Source organism: Columba livia, chromosome Z (genome assembly GCF_036013475.1).
Source record: "Columba livia isolate bColLiv1 breed racing homer chromosome Z, bColLiv1.pat.W.v2, whole genome shotgun sequence".
Taxonomy (NCBI): Eukaryota; Metazoa; Chordata; class Aves; order Columbiformes; family Columbidae; genus Columba; species Columba livia.
In genome coordinates this window covers 15,198,181-15,220,182 of record NC_088642.1, presented here as the reverse complement: position 1 = coordinate 15,220,182, position 22,002 = coordinate 15,198,181, and the positions used below count along the sequence as shown (strand labels likewise).

The following is a 22,002-nucleotide window of genomic DNA, read 5'->3' as shown; positions in this document are numbered from 1 at the left end:
ATTGTTCCCTATCCAATTGATTTGTTTTCTGTTGTCTGATGCTCTGCAGCACATCAACAAAATCTAAATTTGTCTGTTTGATACCAACACTTTGGGTTGTATAGAATACCCTATTAGTTTCTGTGATGACTTTAATGACGAGTACTAATACAGCACATATTCATACAGTATGCAAGATACTGGAGTGAACTGGATTTTGCATGCCAGTACAAAAGGCTGGTTGTTTAAAGAGGCTTAAAAATAACTGTACCTGTGAAAGAAAGTGAATGTTGATATGGAAGAAAAAGCCAGCTAAATTATGTAGATTCTGATGCCTTCCAGTGTTGCTAGAATGCAGTTTGTTTGCTTTGCATGCTTAAAATACCCAGGTTTACCAACTGATTGTTGGTGTGGTTACTTGTGTTTCCCAGTTTGCGCAACAGCTGTTTTTCTGTTAGAGCATTTCTGATGATAAAAGAGTCTGACTTACAAATAAAAGAATAACCACCTGGTCATAGGAGTAAAATATTCCTAAAATACTTGTGCACTGATAATCTATAAGTAATCTTTCACTGATCACTTGAAGCATATATAGTTTGTTAAATTTAGCTATGCTTGATGGGAGTTTTCTGAAACAGTAAAAACACAAGGATTGACATATTGCTCCAGAAACTAGTGCCCCACTCTCACTGAGGTGTTGCAAGTCACTGACTTGGAGCAGCAGCGCAGCTTGCCTGAGAGGGGGCTACAGAACAGCATTCAGGTATGTGTCAAGCTGCAAAAGGTTGTTACCTGTTTAACAGACTTAGATGTGTATGCAAGTTGCTGGTGACTTGTAGAGACATATGCTTAAATGTGTTGCAAAAACATGGTATACTAGCTTGAAACTAGTAAACCAAGTACTGTTGCTCAGGCTTATGCAGAAACTTAGCTCTTGTTGCTATTCTGACACTGTTGTATGTTGACATAAAATGTATCCAAAGTTCCTTTGTATTCACATTTTACGTCAAATATTAATTTGAAGAGTTTGCAGAAATAATCCCAGATAACTAAACAAGAAAATAGGTCCAAGTATAGTCTTCTGAACTCTGCAGTAACAAGCTTATTTATTTTGTGTTTTGGCCTGAATCTTAGACTAAAGGGGAAATACCCAGGAGAATTATGTAGCTGTGCCTCAAGTCCAAGCACCTTGTCAAGCTTTTAGAGTTCATTGGTCCTTGAACTGTGAATACTAGCTTTTTTGTACTTCAGTGGCATCTGACTAGTACACGTATCAGAGGAGAAATAAACTGAAGGGCCTTCCTGAAGCAGAAGTCATAAAGCTCATCCTAATTCTTCCACTAATATGAACTAAATACATCCACATTAGATGCCATGTTTCATTATATGTTAGACTGGTAGGTGTTGTAACAGTGAGGGGTCATAGGATAATTTTAGCCTGTTTCTGCTGTTAAAAAGGTTTCTTATTGCTGTTCTCATCAAATCTGAATTTTCCTTTAAAGAGTAGTTGTACAGTCAGTCTGAAGATATTATTATGCCCTTCATCTTTGCAACACTTCAGATTTATTTTCTTTTTCTGTTAGAACAACTCCACAGTTTTTAATTGTTGCTCATGTGGACAGCTTTTACAACACTTTTATATGTTTTGTGGCTCAGTTCCAAACTCAGTCTTCATCTTTCTTTGAGATATGGCAGTCAGATTGGACTCAGTTTTCCTACTGAGGATCCTACAGATGTTGTATAGAACACAGGATGACAGGATTATTTTGTCGGTCTTGTAGTCTACCCTGTTTTGCAACACCACGATTTTTTTTTTTTTTTACTGATTCAGCTTGAGAACCACTAAATCTGATTGATCTCTAAAGCAATCTGCAGATTGTTACCTGTCCTGCAGTTTTGCCGTACAGTATTTCTTACAACCACATAAACCTTGAACTTCATTTTTTTCACCAGCATACATGAGTGTTAATTTTTTGCTGCTGTTCTGTCAACTTCAGTATTTCCAACTCTCCTGTCTTAGGTTTGGGTTTCTTTCCAGAAATATTTTTTTGTGCTGCTTGGGTTGGGTTCAGTTTCTTAAGTGATTGTGCTGCTTCTAGTACCTTCTGAAATATGGAGACTTTTCTGGGTGATGAAAGGCTAGATTGTTTAGCAGTATCTTGCTTGATAGCTGAGCTTGCTTGTTATTCTGTTGAGAGCTGCGTATCTCAGTGTGAAGCTGTATATGTATATGCACTTAAGGTATCTTAAATCTTTGCATCCATGAAAGCTGTGATTGCTGTCTGCCATGAGTTCCTAATTAAAAAGTTTTCTCCTCTATCTAGTCAGAGAATTAACAGGTAGTCTTCACAATCTTAGTAGAGATTTTGAACTCTTCTTCTCTCAAACCCCTGCCCCCAAAAGACGGTGAACTTAGTTGAGATGGTTTACTCCTACCTTTCCCTTAAATTAGTTAAATACATGAATTGACTGAAGACTTTTTGATCACTGTATAGCCAGTGAACCAGGGTGTTCTGATGTATCTAAAGAATGTCTGAAAATTACAGGCCAAAATGGAAATGAGCAGAGCATTGCCTTGTGAGTGCAATACCATGTGAAAGAAAACACTTTGAGAAGTGCAAACTGAGTATCAGATGAAAGGCTTGTGACCCTATGGCTGAGCTGTTAAAAGTATGTCAGTCAATATTTTTGGAATGCTGTTTAATGGGGGTGGTGTTGTCCGTGGCTAAAGTAAACTCGGTGCCAAATCTAATGCTGAGTCTTGAGATGACTGAACTAAGTTACCAGACTCAACGTGCAGCTGGCTGTGCAGTAAATAACCAGTCTCACTTCTATAAACAAGTGGGATTCTAGTAGTAAACTCAAAGGTGTTAGTAATTAACTTTGTGAAAACAACTGTGGTAGATAATTTTGATAGCATATACTTTCACTTAATAGAAATAAGGGGAATGTCAGTGTTTGTAACTGGCAGAATGACGTGGGGTTGTTCTAGGAGTTGAGCTCTCCATGACAAGAGTGCAGCATGTTTTTGCATGCTCTCCCTAAAAACAATATTGTTCCTTGAGAGACATTTGTATCAAGCTTGACTTTGGTGGTACAAGCCTCTTCAAATCTGGGTAAGCTCTTGATATCAAGAACAGAAGTTAAAAAGCTGAAATGTAGTCACAGAATGTCCTGAGTCGGAAGAGACCTGCAAGGATCGAGTCCAACTCCCGTCCCTGCGTGTGACGACCCCACAGTTCATACCACATGTCTGAGCGTGTTGTCCCGTCTCTTCTTGAACACTGTCAGGCTTGGGGCTGTGACACCTCCCTGGGGAGCCTGTTCCAGTGCTCCAGCACTCTCTGGGGGAAGAACCTTTTCCTAATGTCCAACCTGAAATTCCCCTGGCACATCTTCTTGCCATTCCCTTGGGTTTTGTGATCAGTTGCCAAAGATAAGTGATTGGCAAAGTTGTGAGTGGTTAAACAGTTAAAAGTTGACACTTGCCAGATAGCTCTGCATGCTGTTTACTCAAAATTATTACTCATCAGCTCAAACACTACTGTGCATTAACAGTTCAATAGAAAAATCTTGAATACTCTGTTTGCCTCTGTCTACCAAATGCAGTCTTTTTTCTTTCTAAAAAGACTTTGTAAGGGGTGGTTTTTCTTAGTGAGCTTTCATTACAGTGACATTCATTTGAGTTGATATTAGGAGACCACAGTTACACCCTAGCCATAGGGAGTTTATGCTGTTCAGCCACATGGGTGGGGTGCACAAGTAGCAATGATGCATATTCAGGAACATTCAACAGAGTTAACTTTTTGGTTCTTTTTGGAGAGACAGACACACAGACTCACACCACCACCCAGTGCCCATACTGAAAAAGAGAATAGCTGTAGGAGCTAATGTGACTCTAAAGAGCTAGGGGAATTCTTTTAAAAACACAACAAAAAGACTTGGGGCATGTCCTGCTTTTTTAATTCAGGGTCTGCTTGCTGTTATTGCTGTTAAGGTAGTTCTTCTAATATAATTTCCACTGCAGGACGACAAAAAGATCTTCGTCTCTCCCTGTAAACAGATAATGCTTGAAAAGATGCATTTGCTATCAGTTTAGTTTCATCTAGCTAAATGAACTTAGTGCAGAGGAATCAAAATTCTGGTGTGTTGGGCATAACTATTTTGACTGGCAAGGGGAAAAGAAAGGTTTACTATTTAACTCCTAGTATTTAAATGTTGTATGCTGATCGGTATGAACACAGGCATCAGGAAATGTTGTGGGGAGATAAAGAGGGAGATGTCCATCTTTCTTCCCTCCCAGTAATCTGAAATAACTTGTGGGGTTTGTATATTACCCAAAAACTTCTGTTTTAAGCAAGCAAATACAGCTGAGGCTGCTCAGCTAACAAGAACTCCTTGCCCTGACGAACATTGTAATGCTGGTAGTGAAACTTTTAGATGTTGTGGAGAAGCTGTGCTTTCAGGGGAAGATTAGATGAATTGCTCAAGTTATTAGTAATTTACTGGAAATAACAAAAGCTTCTTTCTTTATAATCGAACCAAACATGCTCTTTCAAGGAGGAAAACTAGGCTTGGGTATGTCTTACACATTCCATTATTTTAGCACTCTTATCAGCAGGAACTCTTTAATACATACAGTATTGCTTGTCATTTAATGTTACTAAATATGCTAAGTGCACTTATTGCTGGAAACTGTAGATTTCCTGGAAGAAGGCTTTAGGGCAAAGCCAGTGAATCAGCAGTTTCAGCTGACTGCACAAGCGAATGCTGCAGCAAACCTAAATGCTGTCACTTCCAAACTGTTGAAACTTCCCTTTCAGGAAAGAAAAAATAGTTCTTTGTCTTTTGCCACTCTTAAGCCTGTTTTTGATCAGCAACTCTGAGTTGCAACTTTATTAATAAGTAGTTACAGTTCAGACTGTTTAAAGCTGGACTGAAGCTTTCAGTCCGTTCCAGCCCAACACGCTCAATTCATTGCAAACAATGCAGATTCTTTCACTTTGACCAGCCCAATATTTCTTTGCCTGTGTTCCAGTTATGTTACATAACAATCACTTCAGCTTTGAAAATAATTTTCTGAAGAATACTTTCTAATGGGGTGGAGGCCTGGGTGTCTAACTGGATGTGCCCTGAGCAGGAGGAGATACTAGAGATATCTTGCAACCTCGTCATTCTGATTCTATGGTAAAATCACATTTCTTGTATAGCAGTTCAATTCTTCCTTCTTAATACTGTTTCCTACTTTACAGCACAAGGATTCCTCAGTCCTGTCTTGAAATGATCCTTTTTTAACAAAATGAAATTTTATTGCCTCAATTTGCTAGTTTTCAGACTTTGTAAATAAAAGATGGATTTAAACTCCGTTTCCTTGACATTTTGCTTTTATTCTTGCACTGTTTGAAGGTGCAGCTTCTACTTACTTTCATTCTTCTTTCTGCCTGCCCCCAAATATGCTAAACAAGGTTAAGCAGAAAATGTGTTTCATGGTATTACTAAGTAGATTTTTAGGAAGTCTGTTCCCTAAACCTGTCACTTTGAAATGTAAAAAGAAAGAGCAAATATAAGCAACATCACCTGTTTAGACTGTATTTCCAATTACCTAATCAAGCAACACATAGGACTAGAGGTTTGTGTAAGTGTATCTAATTGATCTTCAGAGACTTACTGGGCTGGTTTATGTTTTAGTTCTTAAAAACAGTCCATCATGGCTGCTAGGTGCATGTCTTCAGTAGATCAAGAGTGTTCAGCTGGCAGTACCAGTCACACATAGCCTCTCTTCTTGGAGTATCCATGTGAGTAGACAGGTGATGCACCCTGGAGTAAAACCATGCTCCACTATGTGTTTGGGCTTGGTCATATGAAAAGGAACTCTGCAGTGTGTGACCTGAGGCTGCAATTAGAAGCAGAACTTGTGTGTCACCCAGTTGGAAAGGTTTTCTGTCAGCCTCATTTATAGCATCTTCATATAAAATGCTCTAAAAAAGTCTTCTATTTTTAGATCCCTGTGATACACAGGCAATCTGCAAAGTTTTCCTATGCTATTCTAGACTGTGGGGCAGCTTTTAGTCTAGAGTGCTTTTGGATAAAGATACCATAGTTTTATTTCACTGCCATTTTTATGGCTGCTGTTTTGTCATGCCTGAACTAGACTACATGCGTATGCAGATCTGTCAGAGTATGAAGAGCTGTTGGCAGAATATGGTTTTTGTCACTGCCATGCAGAATGGACAAGAAATGCCTTGCCTACCATCAGGTGGGAGTCTCCATCCTCTCACTTAGCAATGGACTGAAGTCAGCTTCTAATGTGGTGCTATTCAAAGCAGAGAATGGCAAAAATATGGCCATTCTCCTCAAGTTATAATGCCACTGCCCCAAGCACACCCTCCAGTGTCTACAGGCAATAGCATCAGTATTTCAAACAGTTTTTGAGCTCTTATAACACGGGTGGCGTTCTCATAGAATGTCCTGAGTTGGAAGGGATCTGCAAGGATTATCGAGTCCAACTCCTGTCGCTGCATATGACAACCCCACAGTTCACACCATGTGTCTGAGGACATTGTCCAGTCTCTTCTTGAACACTGTCAGGCTTGGGGCTGTGACACCTCCCTGGGGAGCCTGTTCCAGTGCTCCAGCACCCTCTGGGTAAAGAACCTTTTCCTAATGTCCAACCTGAACCTCCCCTGGCACATCTTCCTGCCATTCTCTTTGTGTTCTGTCACTGATCACCAGAGAGAAGAGCTCAGTGCCTGCCCCTTCTTCTCCCCTTGTGAGGAAGCTGTAGCCATGATGAGGTCTCCCCCCAGTCTCCTCCAGGCTGAACAAACCAGTGACTTTAGCTGCTCCTCATATGGCTTACCCTCCAAATGCTTCACCCACTTTGTAGCCCTCTTCTGTACATTTTCCAGTAGCTTAGTATCTTTTTTATGCTGTGTTGCCCAGACCTGCACACAGTGCTCCAGGTGAGGCTGCACCAGTGCAGAGCAGAGCAGGACAATCACCTCCCTGCCTGGCTGGCAATGCTGTGCTGGATGCCCCCAGGACACAGTTGCCCTCTTGACTGCCAGGACACACTGTTGGCTCGTGTTCAACTTGCTGTTGACCAGAACCCCCAGATCCTTCTCCACAGAGCTGCTTTCCAGCATCTCATCCCCCAGTCTGAATCTAGAGCCAGGGTTGCAGTGTCCCAGGTGCAAAATCCAGCACTTGCCCTTGTTGAGCTTCGTGTGGTTGGTGATTGCCCAGTTCTCCAATTTGTCCAGATCCCTCTGCAGGACCCCTCTGCCCTTGAGAGTGTCAACAGCTCCTCTCAATTTTGTGTCATCAGCAAACTCACTAAGTAATCCCTGAAGTCCTGAGTCTAAGTAAATTATAAAGACATTGAAGAGTGCAATGGTGAATTCTTCAGGGATACACCACTGTAAGGGAACCAACAATGGGACTGAAGTTCTGCAGTATGTAGACAATATATGGATCTACAAAATTATTTATCCTGAGGACATACATATTGAATGTGTTTCTGCAGATGCCTGGACTTTTCATAGTACAGTGTGCAATGAAGGCACAAGTTGTTGCAGAAAGTGTTCCTACAGCTTGTACAAAACACAGTGCTGTAATGGAACGAGACAGTTAGTTATTAGAAGATTAAGTCAGAATAGGCTACTAAAGTGCTTGTTTTATCAGTAGTACACTATTTTCTAGCTGATGCTTATTGCAGGGAGTTTTTTATGTTCATGTTCAGCACTACACTGGCATCCTTTGTCTTGTTCATACATTTTTTTTTTTACCCCTCTGGAAAGCAGTAAGAACAAAAAGGTGACCCACAGCTTAACATACAGCTTAATGATGGCCAACAGTATTACAGTCCTGTCTAAAACTGATGATAACGCTTTAGGTTTGCTTTCTTCTGGTGCACTAGAAGCAACCTTTTTTGAGCTGTTTTCCTTCAAGGGCAGGGTAGGTCACCTTATTGTAGAGGCCTGTGCTGTGCTTGAAGTTGTTTTTCCTATTGTCTTGCACAGTGGGTGTTTGCTTTCATAAAATAAACGCAGTCGCTGCTTTTGGTGTGAATGACTAATAATAGTGTGGGGCATGTTTTTGTATTGGCAGATTAAGTTGAATTTAGTATTTTTTCCTGGTAGGTTTACTGATATTGTGTGTAATGCCAGACAACATTTTAATTAAAAATGAGCTTTCTGGAAGTTACCTTGCATAAAACAGTTCTACAGACTCCTAAGTAAGCCTGCTTAAGTTTTCTGCTCCATTAATAGCTAGTGAGTTTATTTCAAATTAAATGTGTCTATATTGCTACTGTATCACTTTGTGGGTTTGGAAGGGTTTAACTGGAACTTGGTTTCTTCTGATGCTTCTCAAAGTGCATATGCATACAGGGAAAACTAGTTTGGTGAGAACTACTTAATGCAGACACTGTGTATGGAGAAATCCTGTACCTGTTCCTCTGGTTGGTATTTAAAACTCCTCTTCACAATGTGCTCTGTGTTTGACAGCTGCAGACTAATGGCAGAGCAGTTGAATTTGGAGAAAACTCTTCTACTTGGATGTGGTACTTGAGACAGTGGTGCCCAGTTTTGTATATGTCACATATTAAGCATCTTTTTTTAAAGCTAAATTATATTGAGCCTAACTACTTCATGTTAGATGAAGTTCGATGAAATCTGTGCCTAAACATTTTTCAGAGTGTTAAATTTGCTGCTAATGACTTTAGACAGTGTTAATTGGAAATTAGCCGTTCGTTTTTCACTGTTTTGGACTGGGTGAGAGGTGCGACTTCTGAATAATTTCACTAATCTCTATTAAAACTTATAATTCACTGACTTACTTTCAGCAATAGATGTCATTGTTGCTTCTTGTATACTGTGCACAAAACTTTATCCTCACTTAGCAATGTGTCTCAAATGTAATTATAAAGGCTAAAGGTAAAACTGCTCTGTTTTTAATTGTCTGCCGAGGAAAGGAGGCTTGTACTCGCAGGGACTGAAGCAGAAACAGGATAAGGGTTACTGTTGGGCTTTGACCAATAGTAACCTCTGGACGTGTCTGTTTCCTTTTTGCGATTTCCCTCTAGTGGTCACACAGGATATTGACTTGGGGAGGTTAAATACATGAACTGGTGTCTTTTCAAATGCTTCTCCATAAATAAACTAACAGAGAAGTAACATGAGGTGTATAGAAACTTAATTTTCCCAGTCCTGACCTGTTAGAATGTAGTTACTTTGTGATGGGAGAACATACTCTCATGCTTCTGTTTGGTGATTCAACAAGGTTTTGAAAATTATCTGAATTTTTCTTCTTTAGATATCCGAATGTGTTCTTTACTTGAAACTCAGAAATACAGAGCTCATAGCATAACCTATATTTGCTTCTGAAGTTTTTTGAGGTGGTAGCTGCACTATATGCATATCTTTGCCTATCTGTTTCTGGGACTAGGTCTTACGTATAAACAGTTGAAGTGTTTATGATAATTTATCACTTCAGCACTTTGTTTTTTATCATGTTAGGCTTGCTCTTGACCCACAGACTACCATGAGAACTATGTGATTGGGTAGTACTAGTTTTTTTAACCAATTCATGTTTTTATTTAACTTTCTAGAAGTGTTACTACATCCCCTGTGTATCAGGTGTTAGACTCAAGATCTTGCACCTCATAATTGATACTGTTTAAGTAGTGTGTTAATATTTTGTTAAAAAAATGAAACAAACAAAACATAAACACCCACACATGTGTGCATGCATGCACACATGCACCCCCCCTTTGAACAGAATTACTACCCAGTTATATTGAGCTTAAGATATGGAATCTTTATGTTGCTGTTGTGGTTTAACCCGAGCTAGCGTACATCCATAATAGCTCTTCTTTCACCCTTTCCCCCCACCCCCTCCAACAGGGGAAAGAATCAAAAGGGCAGGGAGAAACTTGGATTGAGATAAACGCAGTTTATTAAAATAACAAAATACTAATACACTACTAGTAAATGTGTGTGTGTGTATATACGTATATATGTGTTTATATATATGTAAGAAATAAAATGTACTCAATACAATTCCAAACTAATTACGTCTGCAACTGAGCAGCCAGTCCCAGCAAGCCACACCTGGTCTTAAAGCTCATCCCAGAGATAGAAAAAAAAGGAAAAATGCAGAAAAGCCCAGAAGCCTCTTCAAAATGGCAAAAGGTCGAACTAAAGCTCCTGACTGAAACTCCCCTGGCTGCGCCCCAGGGAGTGAGAGAGCAGAAGCAGAGCAAGAGATAGCAGAAGAGCAAAACTGGAAAGCCCGACTCTTAAATCTGGAGCATGACACTAATGGGATGGAATACTCTCACTGGTCAGTCTGGATGTCAGTCAAGCTCTGACTCATCCCTGCCCCCTTTTCCTCACTGTCTCCTACCTGTGGGCAGAACACTCAGAATGTCCTTGTCTCTCAGACCAGAGCAATTAAAAACATCAGTTCTGTGCTGGGGTGTTATCTCTTGTTCTCAAACTAAGTCCAAGTAATGAGCATGCTAGCTATGGAGAAGAAATGTGTTTAACTGCATGAAGAAAATTAACCCATTTTCAGTCAAACCAGTATAGCTGTCAGACTGGTGTATGTTTGGAAATGAGTGTAAGGCTTCTATTGATAGCAGGATTCTGTGTGCATGAAGAGCATTTAAACCAGACTGGGCTTCATTTCCAAACAAACGTAATTTTTACACAAATACAAGGACTATTTTTATGAAATTTCAAACCTGGACAACTTCAGGAATCTGAAGCTATAGCAGGAACATGACAAAAAAACTAATTTCCTGGGGAGTCCCTTATTTCATATAATATTTTTTGTTAAACTGTGTAATGGGTGCAGTGAGCCTCCTTTGGCTTTGATGGAAGTGGGTTTTGAAACCTGATAAAACAAGGGCTACAGCGAGAAGGAAATAAGAAGAATAGCTAATAGATTTTTAAAAGTCAAGAAGAACGTCCTAGATGCGATAGGAGTTGTGTTGCAAAAGAAATGCTGTGTTGAAAGTAAACTTCTCTTTTTCCCCGCCTTTACCCAAATTATTCTTGTAAGATTGAAGTTTAAACTGAGTGTGTTTTTATAGTTTTCCTGTGGGTGTAAGATCATTTTTTCTTAAATCCTCTGTCAAACATAATATGGACTTTTCTGTCTTTTACAATTCCAGCTTTTGTCATTCTCCAGTGCTTGCAACCTATTTCGTACTCTGGAGTGTGCTGGACATTTGATAGATATTTCTGTTCTGATGGCTAGGTGAATGTCTGAGGATTGAGCGGAGCGGAAAAAAATCTGTTCCATGCGTGGAAGTGACAAGATAACTGTTAACTGCACTAGGTGAACAAGAGTTTGTGGTGTTTGCAGAAACACTTTCTGTGATAGTTTTTCTGCATATTGATAAGCCTCGTGATGGATTTGTTCTGTGTTGCTCTAAAGCTTTTTATAGTCCATTTTTTCCTGTGCAAGTAAGAACCTTGTCTGCACCTATACTTTGAATTCTAGAGTTTCCTGAAATAAAATTTTTTTTTCTGAACAAGCAGACATAGACTTCTCAATTCCAGGACCAAAACTGCGTGGGCTTGCAACAAGTAAATTTCTGCAGGTATGAAGAAAAAGCCAACCACCTTTGCTGTTTAATGCTGGTCTCTCCTTTGAAATCTGATTATGGTCTTTAGCACAGTCTCCTTCAGCTTAACGCTGATTGTGGATGTGTTTTTCCACTTCTTCACAGAGGTGGTATTAATGTAATGCTGCACTACCTTAAATAGGTTAAATAAATAAATGAAAGTGGAGTAAGAGGTAATCATTCCTTCGTTGCCACTTTGAATGATGTCGAGGGTTAGATTGCGGGGTGACAATAAAACCCTGGCAGATGTATTGTTAACTCCCTCTTCCTCCCCACTTCCCCCTTTTTGCCCCTCCCTCTCCCCCCTTTCCACTAAGGAGAGACGACTGGGAGGAAAAGAAGGACAGAGAGAAGAGAGTTGGAAAAATTAACAATGTTTTACTAATGCTACTAATAAGAATAGAGAAAATAATACAAAATATACAAAACCAATCTTGAAAGTCTCAGCAACTGCAGAGCCGGCAACCACAGTCCTGGATTGGACTCTGCAGCCAATCGGAGCTGGATTCAGTCTCTCACTAGGCCGCAGTTCACAGGGACGACTAGCAAGGTCCTCTCCTAATGTCGGCCATAAGGAAAAAGGGAAAAGGGACGAGATCCTCGTCATCTCCCACTTTTATATGAAGTATTCACATGAATGGAATGTTATACACAGTTGGTCAGTTTCTTGGTCACTTGTTTCTTGTCGCCCCTCTCTCGAGATGTCCATCCGTGCTTATCAGTAAGTTTGCATTCCATTGCTAGGTTTACCAAAACATGTGTCTGGTTCTCCAGGAAAATGCGGTTAATATGAAGGCTTTAGCTGACAGGCAAAATTCACTGAAAGAGAAACTTGTTTTTAACAAAACCAGGACAAAGGATAAGAAAGATATTGCCTAAATGTCTGAATGCAGTGTGTGCTTTAGCCCCATGGCTGTTGGTATGAGACAGGTTATTCCTGCACAACCTGTCCCGTCCACATCACGGGCGCCTCTTTCACAGCACGCTCAGTGGCCAGCTCTTGGGCTCTTGCGGCAGGATTCCCTGCCATGTCCTGGCTTGGCTGCCTGCCAGCACTTGTGCATCATCCCTGGCAACACAACCTTCTGAATTTTATACATAATGATGATGTAATAATATTAAAGTATTAAATGGAATTTAACTTGAGTGACTTTGTATCACTTTTAAAAAGAACAATATGATGAGTGTTTTCTGTTAGGATCAGAACTGTTCTTATTTTAAAGGCATAGTTGTGCAATGACTATCCTTAAACCAAGATCAAGCAGTATGTATTTGAATTAACTCATTCTTTAAAACTTTAAAAAACTTTTAAACTATCAGTATTCCCCTCTAGCTTTCAAAGTATTAAAACAAATAAGAACATTTGCTTCAGTGCATTTGGAGCTGAGGCCAGCACATCAGTGCTTTTCCTGACAGTGTCTACTAGCAGAGTGGAGATTTCTAGTCCCTGTGTAGCTCTACAGATCTTACTTGTCCCTCCCTCTTCTGACAGCCCAGATTCATAGGAGGGACAGATGTAGCCCTCTCCCAGTCTTGCTATATCTTCATGGCCCAGTAGTACAAGCTGCTTTAGTTTTACTGATGAGTCAATATACAGAGGTGTGCCACTATTGTCAGCTTGGGTTTTGGTACTTTTGCTCAGGGAAGAGTTTTATTCTGTAAAGTCATGCTTTAATACAGTGGCTCTCAAGCCTGAGGAGCAGCGCTGTAAAGGCGTTGTGTTGTGCAGCTTTGCTGAGGGCTCTTGAGTGTTGTCCTGCTCAGCATTCTGGCTGTTCTTCATTCTGCTTTTGAAGCACTTGCCTCTCCCTATTCAGCTTTTGTGTAGTCTTTAGCATTTAAAGATGTTGAATAGTATTTGGTGGATAGTTTTCCTGTGTATGTTAATGGTTAAATGAATTCATAGAAAAATAGTACACATCCATGTAATTAAACACGGGTGTGAACTACATGGATAAAGATGATCAAAGACTAGTCATTTGCCTTTAGTTGCCTCTTTGTCAGCCTGCATTCTCTCTGCAATGATTTGTGTTGATACTGCTTCTTGGCCCTTTCCCTTTCTTCAAAAAGCAGTGTGTGGTTCCAGGTCTTACCAGTTTGTGTGCTACTCTAGCTCATGCAGCTGTTAAAGCGGCTTACTGTCTGCAAGCAGTACGTGGTGACTTAACAAAACTACATGGAGTTTGGAAGTGAAGACCCAAAATGTAATTGTCACTTGGATTGGACAAGCGAGTGTAGCAGTTAGAATAATCCTAGGACTATACTGATATAGTTTGTTTTTTCACTTGTCTTATTATACTTATTTTTCAACTCAGAATTCCTGTTTTTTTCCTCCTGTGCATGTGGTATGCCTATTTTCTATGGAATGGCAACACTTATCTCTGTTGGTGGAAGATTGTCTATGTTTCTTTACCCTTTTGCAGTTCCAAAACAAGGTCATGTTAGAAGCTTTTTTGCTTTCTAAGTAGTCTCCTGCACTGTGCTTGTGAGGGTTGTAGGCAGAGGAATCATCATCCAGCTGCTGTGACCTGGACTGTGGCTTTCCTATCTCTGCCTTCCCGCTAATAATTACTTTATTGTTGAAACCTTGAATTTCCATTGTCAGCAGCTGTTGAACAATTGAAAAATGAGACCTGCATACACACCTTCATTGTTTCTTTAACTTAAAACCTCAGAAATGCATCTCCAAATGCCCTACTTGTAGTGTCTGTAGTGTTCTTACTGTCTGCAGCCATTCCTAGGTAGCCCTTCCTTGGCTCACCCTAGTGGTAACCCTTCTGTCTTTGAGTACCTGTTAAAGCATTTGCAGCACATCTGAAAATTGCCCTTGGAACACAGGGATTCTGTTATAAATGAAGACGAGTTTTTGAGCCAATCAATTAATTTTATTAAACAAGCGAATTTACAGCAAGCGGTAATTAGGCAAAACAGCGCTGGGTGACCGGGGGAACTCGGTTCCGCCAACGGGCACACCCTCCACTCTTCGTGGGTGCTTATATAAGTTATACACGCGTTCATGCATTGGTTGATGCTGTTCGTGGGCATCCAGCAGCTCTCGGGTTGGTGGAAGATGTCGCTGTGGAAGAAGCTGCTGTGGAAGATGTTGCTTTCTGAGAAACCAGACACTGCTGGTTTTCTGGCTTTGAGAAGCTGAGTCACTGGGTGGGGGGGGCTTGTCCTATTTGACCTTGCTGCCTTATCCAGGCGTTCAGGCCTTGGTTTAACTGCCACTACAAAGTTCTACAAAACATCATCAAACTTGCACAAGCACAGTTACGTCTTACAACAATATGCATAGTATAACTGAGTTCTACTCGATTTGTTCAACAATAACAATTTTGACCATTACTTATTACAGATTCTACAGAGCTTGTCTAATTAGTCTTGACCAAGTCTTTCATATAATAGTACCTTCTTGCTCTTTCGTTTCACGTTTTTGCTTTTTTTCTACATTCTTGTTTTTCATAAGATATTGTGGTTTGATCTCTTGGATGTTTTAGTTGGATTTTTCACGAATACTGCAGAGAACATGATTAGAGTCACTGTATCCTGAAGTCTATTTCATCACCTCCTAGGGTGAGCCATATGCCTTAGAGGGAGGAGCTGCCTGCTGCTTGTGTTATGTAAAATAATAAAGAATTTATAGTGCTAACTGAAAATATCTGCCTTGGTGGGCAAACATACACTGAAGTGTTTGACAGGCGCTGAACTGATACATAACCAGAATTATTATTTGAAGACATGGGAGAATAATTAGCTTTATTTGATTTTTTTTTTTTTTTAAGTGGGGAAGCTTTCCCATGAGTCTGTGCTTTACTCAGGAGTATTAGTGACCCACTTCAGGAGATCCTTAACCAGCAGATCAGTGTGAGAGGTAGTGGAGGTCTGCAGTGTGATCCTGTGAATGCTTAACTGTTTTACTGAAAGCGGCTTTTCTGACGTACTGCCTTGTTGCTGTTACCAACACCTGCTCCAGTAAAGAATCACATGAAGCTTTGGATCATGTGCCTCTTTTCTCTCGTCTGTCATAACGAAAGGATTAATGGATTTTGTGCACCGCCTTAGAAAGCTGAAGGTGTTGCAATGTACTAACAAATGCCAGTTTTAATGTAGCTTTGAAGCTATGATGAATGCATGGAATTTTAAGGAACCACATCTATATACTAAGCATGGTAATTTGGCGTTAGTGCTTGATGGTATGAATTGATACAACTTCTGCAAGTTCTTTTGTTTTCTTGCAGAGACTGTTAGCTTCTATCATGTGGACTTTACCTGCTTTTTCAATTTTTATCTTTGGAAATTAACAGTTATGTAAACAGAAGAAGCTTGTGTCATCATTCCTCTTGATGTAATTATTTCTGAAGTGAATAGCTAATGATGATCTGCTTTGCAAGACATAAATGCGCCAGTGACCTGCTCTCGTTTAGATGTTGCGGTAGTAGAATGGTGGGGCTTTGCATGATGCATGCTTTCATTTTCTGTGTTAAGCTGCTTGCATGTGTCTGCTGTGAGCTGGATGGCTTGTCTCTGCATCAGTTACAAAGGAATACTTTTTTTTTTTTTCTGACAAATAAGTGTTCTTGATGTAATTTTCACTTTTTTCCATTAGTTATTGAAACATAGTTGTCTGAGTTTTGTGAACATAATCTGTAAATGCACATGCTTTGAATTAATGTTGTCTGCAGTTTGGTCTGCTGTTCCATTTGCTAAATTTGCTTCTTGGTTGCAAAGAGTTAAAAACTGCCAAAATGCTTTTTATGCAGCATCTTTTTATTTGTAGGGTTTACAAGTTGATAGCTATATACAATTGAAAGCTGTATATGCTGCCTCGTTTATAATTCTGAAGCGTGGATAAACTGTTTAGTGGAATTATTAATCACAAGCATAAATGACAGTCAAATATACTGCTGAGAAGGTACCTTAAAAAGATCAAGCTTATGTATTCATATGGAAAGAAGTTTTTCTTCCTTTCACCCTCAGCTTTTATTTTGTGAACTAAATTAACTGAGCATTAGCTATATGGGTAATAGTAGAAGAAAATTAATTAATTCAAATGTAGAGTATACATCACCACAATTTCTGCTTCTAAGATTACAGTTATTCTTGTAAGTTCTAGAGTAGTGCTATTAAGATATGAGTTTGATTAAGTCTTCAGATAGAGAAATGTGGAAATTTCACTTACGGAGCTTAAACCCAGGTTTAGCATAGGTCTGTCTTTCTCACTTAAAGGAAAAAGCAGCCAGAAGACATTTGCTGTCCTTAGTTTAAAATGCTCTGACATCAATGCAACAGATATCTTAGCTAGATTTTTTTAATTGATCTGTTCATTAAGTCATACCCATTGAAATGAAATTTTTACCTTCTTTCTAGTGTGTACAACTTACGAAGAAAATAGTGTGAGTTCTTACTGTCCAACTGACTATAGTAAAAGCACATTCAGAGTCATCTTAATATTTGTAGCATCTGATTAAACACTGAAGTTCCAAGTGGAACAGTGAAGTGGTTTTAGATTTGGATTTAGAGGGACCTTAAAATAAATGTTTCGTTCTTCAAAGTGTTGTGTGACTTACAAAATGTTCTTTTGAGGCTTATGCGAATTGAACACTCTTGAAACCAAATAATTGTACACCCAAAACTTTTTACTTGTCCTTTAAAAAATCCTTTTATTTCCTTGCCTACTTTATTTTTGCTTGTCAAGACTTTGGAGGATGTAAAGTCCATAAAAACAGCCAAAAGCCCTTACTTATTTGAAAAAAAACTAATCAAATCTTCGTTGTTTGATGTTTGTTAAACCTAAAATTACAAACCAGTGGATTAAAGTATAATCTTTGCACTAAATTGCATTGCAATTCAAAATGTGGTCCCATGTCCCAAATATGTTACCAAAGCCAGGTATACTACTAAACACTTGAATCGATATTCTAAAAAAAGCCTCTTGGATCCATTATGAATGTTTTCATTAAAAATACTATTCCAAAAGATATTTTAAAGCCAAGCTTTAAAAGAAACAGTAGGACTAATTCTTAAACAAACAAACCCCACAAAAACAAACAAACAAAACCCCACCACACTACCACCACAATAAAACACCAACCACAAGCTTTCAGTGCTTTGGTTGCTACACTTACATAGCTATTTTTCTAGGACTCATGCTCAGTATAAAATAGTTGCAAATGCATGATTTATAGCAGGAATTACTAAATTAGTAATACATCCTTGTAGTATGATTTACACATGCTCCCTTTCTTTTTAAGCTACTTAGCCTTCTTCTGCCAAGATTTTTGGAGTACCTTTTTCTAATTACACATGCATTTCTTGGACATATTTAGTTTTCAACTGCGCTTTGACTTTTTATACTTCTACGTATGATACTCATCCTGTTTCTCTTCTGTTTCCTCGGTACTTTCTTGTCATCCATCTAATTCTTCAAATGGGCTCCTTATGGCTTGGTTTTGGTGGATAATCTCATTCAGTCATGTTCATTTAGGAATTATGTTGACAGCTCTGGGAGTCACATTTTTCCCTTTAGTAATATCTTCATTTCTCTAAAAGCATGTTTCTCTGTCACTGCTTCTTTGTAACCCAAGCATAAATATATGTCCAGCACATTGTGCTGTTGTCCAAATTCTACTGTTTTAACCAACATTTAAACAACTTTTTGTCCTTTCTCCTTGCTTTTAATACTCTCTAAGTTCATTTGCACCCTAATTTATCAGCACTCTCCTGCCTTCCAAAGCCTATGCAGTTTCAGTTTTTTCCATAAGTACGACAGCAAGAATTTCATCTTTGCTTCTTGTTTCTTCTATATAATTCATCTTTTCTCCCATTCTCCCTACCCCATCTGAATTTCTGTGCTACTGCAGAATTTATTTCTATCAAAAGTCCTTCACCATGTTGTTACTGTCTACTTGATCAACTCATCTATTGACATTATTTCTAATATTACTCTGAACCATCTGTTTATTTCTTACATTCTTTTTCAGGGTTTTTCTACTCCTTTGCCGTGCATAGGCCATTTACATGAACCTTTAGGGAAATATTTTTCTTTCAGTTCCTCAGTATCTGCTTCTGTTTGAGTTGTGAGAAAATTTGTCAAACTTGATATTTTTTGATCTTTTTAATGTTACTTTAACCAAGAGATTTTTTGTCATTATTTAATAAGTTGCTGTTATGGTTGTCTTCTTGCTTTCAGTATCTCGTCTTGTGTAGACGTCTGTTCTTTGTAAAATATGAATTCAGTCTCGTATAAAGAATTTTGCTAAATAAACCTGGAACAAGGGGGGAAAAAAGGCAGTAACTGCCTTTCTATGATCTCTGTTTTGTTGGTTTTAAATATAAAGTGGCACTATTTGAATGAATGGAAGGATTGACTGAGGCTGATTGTCTTTGAACTGAACCACGTTATCCTCTGATTAGTTATAGAATACTGTATGTTTTTGGATGCTGTATGAAAATTGTTTAGTAGGGATTACATAAACCAAAATAATGAAACATAGTCCCTTTTTTGAACCCTTAAATATATGCTTCCTTGTTCTTTTGGGGGCACATAGTAGGTTGTAGATAACTTATTTTTTGCAGATCATTATGATAACAAAAATATATTCATAGTAACTTTACAGATCAAGATCAACATCCTAAGTATGCAGGGATGATTTGAGTTAAGCCCCTGCCACTTCCTGACAAGAAATAAATGGACTGGTTTCAGATGAAATTACATTAATCTTGCTTACATTTTTTCTTTTTTGTTAAAAGCCTCAGCACTCTAGTTTTGTGTGTGGTTTGTTTTTCAGACTGAATCTGGCTATGGATCAGAGTCAAGTTTGCGACGCCATGGCTCCATGGTGTCTCTTGTTTCTGGAGCAAGTGGATACTCTGCGACATCCACCTCTTCATTCAAGGTTGGTGAATAAAATTTTCTTAGTATTGATGTGCAAATAACACACACAACTGGAAAATAAATAACTTACGTGAAGGCTTGTTCACGCAATGACAGAAAAAGTACAAAAGTTTAAGTGTTAGAAATTCATCATATGTTGAATGGATTATACAAGAAGCTCTCTTGTGCCTCTGTGCAGTTGCCCCTTTTAAACTGTGCTGTCACCTTCCAGTGGGAAGAACATCAAGACTGTGGCAGCATTTATTAGCCTTTCCTAGTTTACTCTTCAGAAAATCAGAGCCTTTAAATGAAAAGGAATGCTGATTCTGTGACTTAATATATTTGATTAATTCTGATTGATAAATTATGACTTTCCTTGTCTCATGCATGTAAGTACTTAATTTATGAACTTGAATGGGCTGTACTTGTGGGAGAGCAGAAGGGGAGCAACAGGAGGAAAGTGAGTAAAGATTGGAACAATAATCTTAAACTAGAACTGACTCTTTTCAGGCAAATAGGCATAGAGTTGGTAGCATGCAAGATTGTATTTTTAGTAAGCTTTTGTTGGATGCCCTAAAGTAGCAGATACAGTCAAGAGGGAAAATTGAGACCAGTGGACAAAATGAATAGTGAAACACTTGTGTACAGTTTCCTACATTCTTCTAACATTAGCAGTATTTCGTAGCTGCTCATATCTAAAATGTTGTTAGTGTATTTTAAGTTGTTTTTCATACCTGCAGTAATCAAGATTTTTTTTATTGATGCATTGAAATGTTGCTGAATATATAGAAGCGTTTCATGCCTTTTTCTCTTGTATTTTCAGAAGGGCCATAGCTTACGTGAGAAGCTTGCAGAAATGGAAACCTTTAGAGACATCTTGTGTAGACAAGTGGATACTTTACAAAAATACTTTGATGCCTGTGCAGATGCAGTTTCCAAAGATGAACTGCAGAGGGATAAAGGTAAAACTGTAACTGATAACATTTATCTCCATGGAGTTTGGCTTTTTGCAGAGTAATAGCCCTTGAAATAGTTACTAGAGCATTTGATGCTGTATAAATAAAATATATATGTTAAATTTACTCTTCAGTATAGGGATCAATCATAGATATTTCTGCATGAACAGTATTAACTATTTTCACTGCAGAAGTTAGATTCCCATAAAAATCTGCCTAAGTTAAAATTACCTGTAGCTGTCATCTGTACAAAAGAAAATGCTCTTTTAAGCATTTGATGTTATAGAACAATAATTGTTTACCCTCTTAAGATTAATTCAAGTTTATTGCTCTCTTACCTTTTATTTTGAAAAACCAATAAGACACTGGTTCTGATGGAAACAATGCATTTTTAAAAAAGGCAGAGCTGCTGTCATAATGAGTGCTTCTGAGAAGTATTGGCTGGAACTAGAGCACCGAGTGCACACTTGAGGCCCAGATAGACACAGGTGTGGCTATCTGCATGTCTCTGAGTTGCTGTTCTCAGAGCACAGACTGTTATCATATCCATGCAGTCTCCTGAGCATGTATATATTCATCCCTGGGTTTGTTCTGGCAGCCTGAAATTTTTGGTAGTAGGAAAACAATAGCTGCATACAATTCCACTTCTTTGCAAACTTCCTAGAGTAGAAGACTAGATAGTTGCTGAATTGTGACTCCCTGCTTATCCAGTTACAACACCAAAATAATGTTGTTCTTACCGCAGAATCGAGATCTAAACTTTAACACTGAGCAGATATTAGTCTCCTGATGGTTTCTGACAGTAATGTTGATAGCAGCCTTGGGTCAAAAAAGAAAAGTGTATGGAGTCCATAACTGTTATAGGAAAAAAATTTAAATGATGCTTAGCTATGAAGATGCTCTTAATTCTTTCTTGCACATTGAAGAATTGGAAAAGCTTTCTCATGCCCATAACACACTCTCTCTCAAATTTAGTGGTAGAAGATGATGAAGATGATTTCCCTACAATGCGTTCGGATGGGGATTTTTTACATAACAGTAACAGCAGCAAGGAAAAATGTAAGTGTGTATCTGCTTTTCATGATTCTCTAAGTTATTCTCAATTCATACAAATATTAATGCAAGCTTGTCAAGCTGGAATTTCCTATTATGTGTCCAAAGCAGTCTTCACTGCAAAATTCTGTTGAAACAACTGCATCATTCAGTTATTGGGAACTGAGATTTGTAAGGGGTAATTGCAGTTTCTCTTGCAAGTGTTACCTGCTTTAGGAGTGTGGTGGAGCATGATGCTTTTCCCATGAGGTATGTTCCAGTGTAGTTTTTCCAGGTTCTATGGCTATGTAATGGTTAAGTGAACACTGTTACTGATTCTCACTCATCATAATTTTAACACTTTAAAAAAGTATCTTTTCCATTGTTATGATGAGCAGAATTCTGATCTTTATTCTTATCTTAAATGATCTAGTTATTATACGCACTGCATCCATACAGTAAATATGAAGAGCTCATGCCAGTCTTTCTGTTCTAGAAATCTGGTACTTCTGGCCTGGCAGAAG

General features: G+C 38.7%; 1 protein-coding gene across 7 annotated transcripts in view; it reads left to right on the top strand.

Annotated features, from left to right (window-relative positions):
• CERT1 (ceramide transporter 1) overlaps window positions 1–22,002 on the top strand; it is an 84,845-nt gene that overhangs the window by 35,342 nt on the left and 27,501 nt on the right. For 3 of the 7 annotated variants that reach the window (XM_065047350.1, XM_065047348.1, XM_065047349.1), the window contains exons 4-6: window positions 19,405–19,512; window positions 20,314–20,452; window positions 21,422–21,505. In XM_065047350.1, the coding sequence (XP_064903422.1) occupies window positions 19,405–19,512; window positions 20,314–20,452; window positions 21,422–21,505 (331 nt within the window). Of the gene's footprint in view, window positions 1–15,429; window positions 15,811–15,934; window positions 16,061–19,404; window positions 19,513–20,313; window positions 20,453–21,421; window positions 21,506–22,002 lie in introns of those variants that run through there. The other 4 variants (XM_065047355.1, XM_065047352.1, XM_065047356.1 and 1 more) reach the window with 4 other exon arrangements.